Here is a 13747-nt window from a genome sequence, read left to right as displayed (position 1 = left end):
TTGAGATGTGCATAATAAAAAAAACAACAGATTGCAGCAAGCTGCAGCAGGGTTAAACATGAGTGATACAGTCATTACAATGCATACAATAAACCAGATAATAGCATAACATCCTGAGAACAACACAAATATCGCTCATAGCAGGTAAGACATTAAAAAGTGCGAATGTTAGGCATGAGAAAAGTTACAGAGAAAGGCCTAGGTTACAGTGTTATTTCAAGAAGCATGCAATAACATGTTGAATGGAGACCATTCCCAGTAATCAGAGGCTCGTGTGGATGTGGGAGCCAGAAAAAATGAACATCCTGCACAGCAAGAACAATCAAGTTGCGATAAAGTTATTATATTCTAGTATAAAAAGAGTACTATTTTGGTAATTGGATTTAGGGACATGTATTTATTGTGATTGGGTATATTTATTGATGTAATTTTTTTTTTTTTATATATTCAAGTTTTTGATGGTGATCGAAACTGATGCTACTCTAATTGAAATTACACGTGTAATAAAATTATTAATTGTTCTGTATAATTATTTAATCATACACTTAATATGACCTGTGCACGTGTACATAGAAAAACTGATGCTGTTTTGAAGGCAAAGGGTGGATTTAGATTTTTCATCTGTTTACATTTTGTGAAAAAATAAAAATTAAACTAATAAAACAACATTTTTTCACACCTGCCTAATTCCAGGTCGGTTAGAACTGTGTTTGAAAGCATGGCTCTCAAGATGAAATTTAGGAATGTTATAATTGGATACATAGTTATTATTTTCATTTCACCCATTTGTTTAGGTCAGATTCAGCAAGTCTGGAAGTTGAAAAATCTGCGTTTACAGAGTTTAACCTGAAAAGTGGCATTGTTTCTTACCGTAAAGAAAGACCAGCCATTTTAATTAGCAGCACAAGCTGGACAGGTTAGTTCTTGCTCTTAACATTTTCTTGTTTACAAATTTAATCCCTTCCTACTAGCTGGGCACCCCCACAATTTTTTTTTCCAGGACTAGTAGCGGGTGTGTGTGTGTGTATATGTATGTATATAATATATATAAATATATATACACACGGTTACTATGAATGAAAATGTGGAAAAAAATGCGCACAATTTCACCTGTAAAAAATATACATAGCCAGTGCAAATGAGAAAAAAAACGAATGTATTTAGGGATTTGTCCTGATTTTGGAAATGCCTCATATGTCTGGTATTTCCGTTTACCGTTTTCTGCTCCAGCCTGAGCAGAAAAGCAGCCATACTATAACAGTATGTGAAATTACTGAAACAACTTATGATTTGTATTTATCAATATAAATATGCATGAGTACATGCACATTGCTGTTTTCAAACTTCAAATTTTGACAGATTAATTTACTGGGCCCATGTTTTATTTGAGGCATGGTATATAGCGTATTGGCTCGGATATAGGCCGCACCCGAATATAGGCCGCACCCTAAAAGTTAGGTGCTTTTTTAAAGAAAAAAAATTTCTTCGTAAAAAAAAAAAAAATAAACCACACTTAGTGGAACAGATATGCTGCCACTCTGCCCTCCCCAGACATGCTGCCACTCTGCCCCCCTGAGATATGTTGCCACTCTATCCCCCCCTGAGATGTGCCCCCCCCCGAGATATGCTGCCACTCTATCCCCCCCTGAGATATGCTGCCACTCTGCCCCCAAGAGGTCCCCCCCCTAGACTTACTGGTTCCGGTGCTGGCACTTCCGCCATGGGTCCAACTGGTTTGGAGAAATTCAGTCTCGTAGCATGCTGCTGGATGTGCATATTCATTGATTCAGTGTTGCTATTGGTGCAGTGCAAAATCAAGTTTGAATCTCTTTATAAACCTTGAGAGGCTGCAGTTGAAAGCGAGTCCTGAAGATGTTGGGGACTGCCCCCTTTGGGAATGCCCCAGAATGTAGTTTCTGAATTAAAAAAGGCATCTGAATTTCATCCAAAATGAGTGGTCTAATATACACAGATACTTATTAATGTTAGAAGAGACTTTGAATAAATCTCTAATACATCATACTAAAGTGTTGGTTATCAGGGAAAGCTGTTTGTTCTACAGTGTAATTAAAGTACCGTATCGGCCACGCTTTCCCCCCCCTAATTCAAGTCTTCAAAGTGGTGTGCTGCCTATAATCGGGGTTTAGCGCAGACGTGCGCAATTCGTATTGCTCAACGGCCGTAGCAAGCAGCAGGGTTAGCGCTGCGGGGGACTGCCCGGCACTTCCTGGCAGCCGGTGAATGCAACCTCCACTGCTGCCCGGCACTTCCACTAGAGCTTCTATGACAGAGAGCCAGCGAGATATGACCTTCCGGTGCTCCATCGTAGAAGCCCCAGCAAAAGTAGAGGGTAGCAGCAGAGGTTGTCTACGTGCATCACGCAGACGTTCACTGGTTGCCAGGGAGGAGGATCCTCCGCAGCACTGCAGGGGACCTGGATCCTCCTCTCTGGCAGCTGGTGGCAGCCTGCATGATGCGCGTAGACAACCTCTTCTGCTGCGCCCCACTTCCGCCGTGGGTTCTATGATGAAGCGCCGGAAGGTGATGTCACGCCGGTTCTCCGCCGGCGGAATTGAGGGGCAGCAGCAGAGATTGTCTACGCTCATCGCGCAGACATCCACCAGATGCCCCCATTAGACAGCAAGGAGTCTGGAGCACAGGGGACGAGTCTGGGGATGCATTGGTAAGTCTGTGAGGCAGAGTGTCATATAGAGGGTATAACGCATATCCGGTGAGCAGAGTGGCATATCTAGAAGTAAGATGCATTATGAATTAAGGGGGGACCTTAAAATGGCTATTGGTTTTCCAGGACTAACAGCATAATAGATAGCAAAAATGTTAAAATACATGTATTCCTGTTCATTAGATAAAATACTGTTTTACTATTCCACTAATGTGTGGCTTTTTTTTTTTTTAAATAATTTTTTCTTCAAAATATCACCAAACTATAAGGGTGTGCAGCCTATAGTCAGGCCAATACGACATTGTGTGTGTGTATATATATATATATATATATATATATATATATATATATATATATATATATATATATATCTATAGATATATCTATATATATATATAGATATATAGATATATAGATATATATACTCACTCACTCACTCACTCACTCGCCATTCCGAGCTTCCGTATTTAAGCAGTTTTGTCGCGCGTGAAATTGGTGGTGTTCCGATCTCCAGTAGGTTTTCAGGTCACAAGGCAACCAGCCTGTAGAGTGCCAGAGGATCATGCGTAGATGAGTTATTTAGGTGAGTGAAATAATTACTGTTCTTTAAGCTAAAGCATCAAGTATGTATTACAATGATACTAAATGGTTTATTAAAAATATATTTTAAAGGGTCGTGGGAGATGCCCTTTAAGCGGTAACAAACATTCGTATTATACAATTACAAATTCTGTCCAAAATGCAGAATATGCAGATTTTATGTATGACATTTTTATATAATATTGCAGAAGATGAAGACTTCACAGTTTTGCTAAGAGCTTTGGAAGGTAATTTTTTTATTCATACAAATTAAATATATTACTTTACTACTGTGCTGTGTCTCTTACTTTGACATATCCTTTGTTTTGACAAAATATAATGTTTAAACACAAATTTATTGTTTTTTTTCTTCTTGTTAGGTTATGAGAAGTGCCTTAAAAGTGGAATCAAACTTCCATCTCTTGTCTGTGTGATAACAGGTAACTTTTTTCTGTATGCAGTTTATGACATTTTGGAATTTTTATGTCTATTAAGTATCTATCGCGGTACAATTAACTAGACACGGTTATGTGAAATAATTCATATACTACATTGGATTTTTAAGTTAGCTGTGCAATTATGATAACTTATTCACTAAAGGGAAAGTTGTGTTTAAGCTCCTTGACTTCACCACACATTATGAAGAGTCAACCCCAGTAAGTTTGTTTTACAGGAAGCTTTTGGCTGGCCCTATATTACACAAGTAGTAACTGTGTTACATGGTTCAATCTATGAGCTTTTTTTAGTCTCAGACATTGAACTATACATTATAAAAGACCAACTCAGCCCTTCTTGCTTAAGAAACATGCCAGTGTTTAACCCTTAGAATGCCAGCTACATACACCTTACATAGCTGGGTTCAGAATGTCAACCACGTGGTGGCATTCTGTGCACGCTGTATAGCAATTTCCATTAAACAGTTTCTGCAGTGTAGTGGGACATGTGGCACTTTTACATTCTGTTTTCCCCTTTCCTCTTAAGGACCAGAGCTGTTTTTGTCCGCCCTATATGTCCATGTGATTTTTTTTTTTTCAAATGTATTTAAATTAACCCCTTTGACATACCAGCTCATGAAAACATGGGACATCTAGGGACCAATGACCACTAAAAGACAGTCCTGCACCAGGGGGGGGTGCATCTGTTTCTGTCATATGGCTTAAAATAAGAAATCCTCCTTTTCAAGTGGTACAGTCAGAGCCAAGACCTTAACCCATTAGAAATGCTGTAGAAAGATTTCAAGAGAGCCGTTCACACCAGAAATCCTATGAATATGGCTTAGCTTAAGCAGTGTAAGAAAGAATGGTCTAAAATTCATCCTGAATGTTGTGCAGATCTGATCCTTGTGCTTGTGTGAGGTTATTGCTGCAGAAGTTTGACTAGTTATTAACTCCACTTAAGCCCACCTTTTTTTCACCAGCACTGTGAATGTTTAGTGGGTGTGTTCAAAAGCATGAACAATTATCATTGTTTGTGTGTTATGTTATTATCTTAAGCACATTGTGTTTGTCTATACTTGTGACTTAGATCACATTTTATGAACAATTAATACAGAAGACCAGGTAATTCCAGAGGGTTCATTTACTTTTTCTTACCACTGTAAATGCTACTCAAGAAATTCAAAACAAGATTGCAATGCATGCGTAAAAAATGCAGTAAAGTTCCTGCAGCCTTTGGCAGACGTGTGATGAAATAACTGCCTGAAAACTGTGAAAACGGCCCCCCAAGTTAAATACCCTGGGTTGTCTATAGTGCTGCAACTAATGATTTTTTCCATAATCGATTAGTTGGCCGATTGTTTTTTCGATTAATCGGATAAAAAAATAAATGTAAATTTTTCATTTATTTAAAATCATTTAATAAACAGGATGTTAAAAACAAACCGCATAATAAGAAAACTTTGATAAAAATGCATTTCTTGTTTTTATGTCCCAACCTGCCCCCCCCACTTATGCACATTTGAGCCCAGGTTTGCCACACTGCCTCCCAGATATGCCACATACCCCCAGATATGCCACATACCCCCAGATATGCCACTTCGCCCTCCCCACATATGCCTTATATACCCTATATCAGTGGCGACTCTAGAAACAATATATAGGGGGGGCACACAAGATACCACAGTCAATCTGGGGGGGCATTAATAATTTCCACCATTAAATCTATATATATATATATATTGCCAAAAGTAATGTGCTATGGAATGATACTTTTGTTATTGGACAATACAATACTTGATCATTCAACATGGGAAGCCTGAAGCCACAATTTAGTAAGACTAATCGTTGAAATCCTTTAAACAGCACAATACCTTAACTTTTGCACTAAATTATTTAAGGGCCTAGTATTAGCCCCTGCTGCCCAAATATATTAATACTAGCCCCAGTTGCCGATATATATATCAATATTAGTCCCTGCTGCCGATATATATATATATATAAATATTAGACCCTGCTGCTGAAAGCAGGTATAGATCAACAGATTCACTTGTGATCTCAGCACTGAAGGTATATATCAAATAAACAGAATCAGACATACAAATCCTGTATTTGCAGGTATACAATAATAATATATGAAACGTAGCATCGCAGGTATAGATCAAATAAATACATGGAAACAGCATTGCAGGTATAAATCAACTGAACAAGACATACAAACCCTGTATTTGCAGGTATACATAAATACTGTATGGAAACATAGCATAGCAGATATGGATCTACAGAATAACACAGAAACCCAGCTTTGCAGGTATAGATCAATTGGAATTCACATAAAAACACGGCATTAATGGTATATTTAAAACCCCTAAATTACAGGGATAGATCACAGGTTGCACACCCAGATAACACACATACGATTTGCCATCTTTGTCCCATATACACCCTGCCTGTTCCATCTTGGTCCCCAAGGCTCAAACATCCTGCTAGTGCCATCTTTGCCCTTCCACAATTATACATCTATGATACGCACAATCACATTAACTCATGCTCTCCCTCATTCAGACAATTCATCCACATATTAACTCATGCTCTCCCTCATTCAGACAATTCATCCACATATTAACTCATGCTCTCCCTCATTCAGACAATTCATCCACATATTAACTCATGCTCTCCCTCATTCAGACAATTCATACATTTTAAGAAACTACACCCCTTGGAGCTTTAAATGAGGGGCTACATGTATTTCTAGGACAAAAGTTGAGTGCACAAATAATGATGGAATATGTCACTTTGGCTAGAAAATATGTTTTTTCTATCCATAGCGACATGTTCATTTGTGTCTTGCGCACTCCAGGTTTGTACTAGAAACACATGCAGCCCCTCATTTGATGCGCCAAGGGATGTCGTTTTTGCAAATGTGTACTTTTTGTGCCATAATTTAACTTCCTACGTGAGCAGTAATGCCACGTCAAGGCTTCAACCCTAATTACTGACCATTCACACGCCTTTCATATCTCCATTCACTCGCAGAAGCACACACCATACTTTAAATACATTCACTCACAGAAGCACACACCATTCTTTCCCCTTACAATCCCAAAGAAATGATGGTAAAGGGAGAAAAAAATCACTTTTACAGCAAAAATAAGTTTTGCAGTAAAAATGCAAGGCGCTCCAGGGATGATATGGTTACTCACGTACCGCACAGGCTAAATGGCTGATTTTACTAATATTTGCAGTTCATCAGGATTTCAAAAATTGCCTCCCTCTACCGTTGGCTAAATTTAACCCCATGATCAAAGGGATCATAGGATTAAAAATTAGTATCGGCCATTTTTAAAAAGGGAATGTGACTTTTTATAGCTATATGATCACTGTGGTAACATTGGCTACCACAGTGATCATTTAGCTAGAATACTTAAACTTGTTTTTTTTTTTTTAAAGTTAAACTACTTTGTTTAAATAATTTAATTTGGGGGTCTCTAGGCAATTTTGATCTTTTTTATCTGCCTTTAGAGACCGCCAAATCATTTTTTTTACATTTTTATTTTTTTAACTTAATATTTGTTATTATTTTTTTTACAGCTATATACCGTTGGAAAGGCGAGGCGATTACCTTTCCAATGGTATATGTTGGGGGTATGTAGCTGCTTAGATGCCTGAGATACAGGCATCTAAGCAGCATGCCCCCATACCTCTGTAACTGACAATTGTCAGTTGTTAATAAAGTTGCGCGGTGACGTCATCGCGTCATTGCGCGAGACGTCACCGGGCAGATCGGGTGGCTCCGGTGATGCCCTTCAGTTTGATGGGCAGATCGCCGGGGTAGGTGGTGATGGAGGTCCACAGACCTCCATCAAGGTAAGGTAGTGCTAGTGACGGCATGGTGCCGTCGTTAGCACCTGACTGGGACTGCTAGCGACGGCACCATGCCGTCGTTAGCAGTCAAGGGGTTACAAATTCGGCGGGGGGGCAACAGGGGGGGCAAGGAATAACCTAGGGGGGACAATTGCCCCCCCTTGCCCCCCTGTAGCGACGCCACTGCCCTATATGCCACTGTGCCCCCCTAATATGCCTTATACCCCCAGATATGCCACTCGGTCCTCCACAGATATGCCTTATACCCCCCAAATATGCCATAGTGCCCTCATAGATTTACAGACTCGTTCACAGCACACTGACACAATATTCTTATAAATAAATACAGGATTAATCTTCACTACCCCCAGGATTTAGATTCCCCTTAGTTTGCCCCCCCATTTACCTCTAACTGCACCTTAAATTAACCTTATTAAATTAATTAAATTAACCCTCAGTCCTCAGCATTAAATTAAGCCTAAAGACCCCATCAACCATAACTGCCCCTAAATTAACCCCCACCTCCCCTAACTTTCAGCAACCCAAATATTTATTTTATACTTACTGTTAGATTAGTGTGGACACTATAAGGAAAGGGGCAGGGCCAATCAGAGTGACTGGTAAGTAGTAACTGCTGTAGTGTAAGTGACATTGAATGAACCGGATTATGAAATGAGGGGTATTATTCAGAGCATTTGCTCTGAAAAAACCCTCATCTTATAATCGATAAAATCGATTCTACTAATCAATAATGAATCGTTGGCAACGATTTTCATTATCGATTTTAGCAATTAGTTGTTGCAGCTCTATTTGTCTATTGTTAATAAACAATTACTTATATGGTGATAAGCGATGCTAAGTTGCCCCAAATGCGATATGGACTCATCAAACCAATTTCGCAAAATTCCACATTTGAAAACTGAAATGTGCATGGCATCATAGCTTCCCCAGAACAGCCCAATGTCTGCATGTAAGGCATTACTGTACTCAGGGAATGTTGGTGAACACAAAATGGTGTTTTTTTCTGAACTTGAACATATGCTGCATAAGAAATCAAAAGCAAGATTGTAACGTATGCATTAAAAAAACACAAAATAGTTATTGCACATTTTTGCAGGGGGTGACATTCAAACAGTCAAACGTGTTGTGAACGAGTGCGACAAGCTTAACCACTGGGAGATTTACCCTTAAATTATTTTTAGGCACTGTAACTTATAGAGACTTACCCGGAGGTTTTTTTATCCTGGCAAAACAAAACTGCAAAGTGATATATTCGAATACGAATGGGTCAAAAGCCTACTACACGTCTACTAAACATTCATAATGTCCATACGCGATTGTAAAAGGTCGATGTTGAGGCATTCAGCAATTCTGACTCTGCAGCAAGGGCTCCTCCCCGGGTCGTCTACGTCTGCCATATACAATATTGGGGTGATCAAAAATTGCGTTGCTGAAATGCCTCAATAGCGAGACATTCAGTGACCCGAAAACCCACCCCAGGATGCACTGTGGCCGTTCTCCAGAGATCTTGCCCCCTCAAGATGGTGACATCATTAAAAAACAGTGCTCCAGTCGTGGCCTGTTTTGCATTTAAAATAATTGTGACAAAACACATCTTACAATACAACAAATTTATTTGATTCAATACTGTTAAATTATGTAAAGATGAATACCAGGAGACGTGATGATATATATTGATATACTTCTGGCGGTAAAAACAATATATCGAAAAGGTTACCATAACAAAATTAGAGACAACAATTATATTCTATATAACATTGTATTATCATGTGTACTTAACTTTAGAGCGGATCAGCATACCAAATGGCTCCTTTGATGTTCAGTGTCCAAAATGGCTCTAGATTCCAGGTTGATATAGAAGACTTTAAAGGAATCTTTCAGTAGTTGTTTTCTAATTTTAGTTACATTACTAGGCACTAAACTAAGTCCTAGCTTCTTGGCACTTAAATAGCCCAAGATTGAAGAGCAGCTTTCTGATTCATATTTTTCCTCTGAACAACTTTCACAGCTCACTTAGCTTCTGCCATGCTGCTTCCTTCTCCTGCTTCCAGTCTGTCCTCCTCCTGCCCCTTCTTCCTGGAGTTCCTGATATCCCATTGTTCCTGGTATAGCCCACATGGCTTCTCATGTAGGCAAATCATCCATGGTCTTAAATAATTAGCAGATGTACACATCAACACTCACTCTCTAGAGCTACCTGGTGGTAGGTTTAATGCACTTCTTAAACAATAGAAGTAATTGATATAGTAATGTATGCCACAGTTAGGGGAGTGGTTTATCCAAAGGGAGATACAGATATTGCATCTGTGACGTGAATCACCAAAAATGGACAATGCAATCCACTACAAACAGGGTCTCTCAAGACCCTCATGAGAACTGAGTTCCAATTGAGCCCAGTTTTCTAATCACAATGTGATTAGACATAAAATAATTAGGAAGTATTGTCACCATCAGGGGAACCATCCAGTTCCAAAAAAAATCTAAAAGTCTAAAAAATATACACTGCTCAAAATAATAAAGATTACACATACTAGATCTGAATGAAAGAACTAATCGTATGACATACTTTCGTCTTTACATAGTTGAATGTGCTGACAACAAAATCACACAAAAATTCTCAATGGAAATCAAAATATGGAGTCAAATTTGGATCCAAATTTGATGTAATGTCCTTAAAACAAGTCACAATGAGGCTCAGTAGTGTGTGTGTGTGTGGCCTCCACGTGCCTGTATGACATCCCTACAACGCCTGGGCATGCTCCCAATGAGATTGCGGATGGTCTCCTGAGGGATGTCTTCCCAGACCTGGACTAAAGCATCTGCCAACTCCTTTACAGTCTGTGGTGCAATGTGGCGTTGGTGGATGGAGCAAAACATGATGTGCTCAATCGGATTCATGTCAGGGGAACGGGCGGGCCAGTCCATAGCATCAATGCCTTCCTCTTGCAGGAACTGCTGACACACTCCAGCCACATGAGGTCTGGCATTGTCTTGCATTAGGAGGAATCCAGGGCCAACCGCACCAGCATATGGTCTCACAACAAGGGGTCTGAGGATCTCATCTCGGTACCTAATGTCAGTCAGGCTACCTCTGGCAAGCACGTGGAGGGCTGTCTGGCCTCCCAAAGAAATGTCACCCCACACCATTACTGACCCACCGCCAAACCGGTCATGCTGGAGGATGTTGCAGGCAGCAGAACGTTCTCCACGGCGTCTCCAGACTCTGTCACGGTGTTGAGATGTAAGCGCAACCCCCACCTGTGGACGTCGGGCCCTCATACCACCCTCATGGAGTCTCTTTCTGACTGTTTGAGTGGACACATGCACATTTGTGGCCCGCTGGAGGTCATTTTGCAGGGCTCTGGCAGTGCTCCTCCTGCTCCACCTTGCACAAAGGCGGAGGTAGCGCCTGCTGCTGGGTTGTTGCCTTCCTACGGCCTCCTCCATGTCTCCTGATGCACTGGCCTGTCTCCTGGTAGCGCCTCCATGCTCTGGACACTATGCTGACAGACACAGCAAACCTTCTTGCCACAGCTCGCATTGATGTGCCATCCTGGATGAGCTGCATTACCTGAGCCACTTGTGTGGGTCTCATGCTACCACTAGAGTGAAAGCACCGCAAGCATTCAAAAGTGACATCAGCCAGGAAGCATAGGAACTGCGAAGGGGTCTGTGGTAACCACCTGCAGAACCACTCCTTTTATTGGGGATGTCTTGCAAATTGCCTAATTCCGATCCTCTGTATGATATTAATTCATCCTGTAACAAATAACACATCCGTGAAGCAATATAAATACTGTTTACCCACTTACCTCTCGTTCTATGCCAAAACGCGGCTACCGATCACGGTATCTATCACACTCACATCAAGAACTTTCGTACGGACGGGAAATGAAAAATGAAAGAGACCTGGAAGTAGACCTGATTGACGGCAGACGCTGAAACGTAGACAGCAAAAAGATGGCGCCGCACACTTAAAAGAACCTCTACAGACGACGAGAGACACTCCTGATGAAGCCGTGCCTGGCGAAACGCATTGAGTGATTTATTTTGGACTACTCTATTACATTTTTACCAGGACTTTTTATATATATATATATATATATATATATATATATATATTTTTTTTTTTTTTTTTTTTTTTTTTTAAAAACATTTTATTTATTTATTTTGTTTTTATACTATCTAGCTGTATACTATTTAGATCCGGCTTATTGTTATTTAGGAATAAAACTTATATTTTTTACTATACCAATGGTGTGGACAGTCACTATCTGATACACTCCACACTCGCTGGAATTTAACCATTGGACCCACCAGGCTGAAGAACACATAATCGGGACCAGATTGTGACCAGGGACTACGGGCATATTTATACTTATCTAAGTGTAAGTACATTTTCTATCTTTTGCGTTCCCTGCGTTTGAAATAATATCACACTATCGGATCTCCTCTGTTTTCCCTTATGTTTCCTGACGTAAACTCCACACGTGGATCCTGAGGTTTTACCCTCGTTACGCATTGACCAACACAGCAATATTGTGAGTGCAAAATCCGGGACACATTGGGCAGATTACATTTATCTGTACACCTACACTATATATTTTTTCCCTTTTTTCGTTTTTATTTTTTTCCTATTTATATCGAATGGGATACACGAGCACCCCCTAGTGGACCTTGGTTGAAATACTTCGACACCCGGAGAGTGGTGTTTAAGGGCTGCAGCTGTGTTTCCATACACACACACACAAGTTCCAACTCATTATTATTATTCTATCTTTCTGCTCCTTATACTGGTTTTCAATCCTTTTCACGTTTACACATTAATTTAACTTCATCAGTGTTGCATAATATATAGATTTTTTTTGTCTCTTGTAATTTTACAAAGAATATTTGACACTTCATCAAATGCATTGACATTGCAATACAATACAATTGTGAGAATATGAGTACACAACTTGAAACATGGTGCATTTGCTACATATGTTAATAACAGTCCAAAAAAGAAATAGGTATGCTGTCAAATAGTTTAAGTGCTAAGTAAAAAAAGAGCAAAAGAAGAGAAAAGGCTACAGGGAAAGAATAGAGATGAGAAGTGCAAACTGTAATGCACAGTTGCTGTTTATTTGCTGAATAGTCTTTGAATCCTCTCAATTGGTTTCTTACAAAGTACTCATAGGGTGCCAAATATTCTCATATATATTCAACAAATAAGTAGTAACTTAAGTTTTTAATTTTATTTGGAAAGGTCATCAGGAAGGGTTTACTTTTGTTTTACTTAGACAATTTTATTGGGGGTAACATTTGTCCCATATATCACATTTCATGTGTATAGGTGGTACACAGTTGTGTGTTGTATGTTACATTAAACATTACGGTGAGACAATAAAGTACATGGTCTGTCGCTGGTCAGACCACATTGAGAATCAGGCCACAAGAGAAAACAAAAGTTTATGTTAGGAGCCAGTAAATCAACCAATTAGTTGGTCCTCATGCCCCAGTTTCGTCTCAAAGTCAAATAAATATAGGAAGTCATTACCTATTTTGTGGAATTACCATTGGGAGCCTTTATTGAAATAGTTGCAGGCTGTACCAAGCAGTGGTCGTAGCTCCACGTTAAGAGTGTTAATGTATGGTCCTCGTAACTTGTAAAACAGTTGTAGAGCGCTCCTTAGCTAGAGTGGCTTCTATCCAATCCATTTGGAAAGGATTATATAGTTTGGGCATGAAAATACAGTATTGTAAAATACATTTTTTTGCTACTGCAGTTATGTGTCATTTTTGTGGAGATCTTGTGCTGTGGAAGGTCTGCAATCTGGTGGGCCTGGACATAGCTGCGTACCTGCACCCAAAAAGACTGTATAGGTGGGCGTAGCCAAAACAGTGAAAGGAATGAGCCTCGGGGGAGGCGCACTTTGGGCAATGATTAAGCCCTTGACTGCTAACGACGGCACCATGCCGTCGCTAGCACTACCCTACCTTGATGGAGGTCTGTGGACCCCCATCTCCACTTACCCCGGCGATCTGCCCCTCATATTGAAGGGCATCACTGGGACCACCCGATCCGGCCGGTGACGTTGGGCGTAATGACGCGATGACGTCACCGCGCAACTTTATTGAAACCTGACAATTGTCAGTTAAAGCGGTTTGGGGGCATGCTGCTTAG

General features: G+C 40.1%; 1 protein-coding gene across 6 annotated transcripts in view; it reads left to right on the top strand.

The window, feature by feature from the left end:
• ALG1 (ALG1 chitobiosyldiphosphodolichol beta-mannosyltransferase) overlaps positions 1–13747 on the top strand; it is a 62191-nt gene that overhangs the window by 26181 nt on the left and 22263 nt on the right. For 5 of the 6 annotated variants that reach the window (XM_053472121.1, XM_053472115.1, XM_053472120.1 and 2 more), the window contains 3 exons: positions 795–916; positions 3472–3510; positions 3643–3702. In XM_053472121.1, the coding sequence (XP_053328096.1) occupies positions 795–916; positions 3472–3510; positions 3643–3702 (221 nt within the window). The remainder of the gene's footprint in view (positions 1–794; positions 917–3471; positions 3511–3642; positions 3703–13747) is intronic. The other variant, XM_053472116.1, reaches the window with a different exon arrangement.

This window comes from Spea bombifrons, chromosome 7 (genome assembly GCF_027358695.1).
Source record: "Spea bombifrons isolate aSpeBom1 chromosome 7, aSpeBom1.2.pri, whole genome shotgun sequence".
Taxonomy (NCBI): domain Eukaryota; kingdom Metazoa; phylum Chordata; class Amphibia; order Anura; family Pelobatidae; genus Spea; species Spea bombifrons.
Note: the sequence above shows the minus strand (reverse complement) of the source record. Positions and strands in the feature narration are given on the sequence as shown.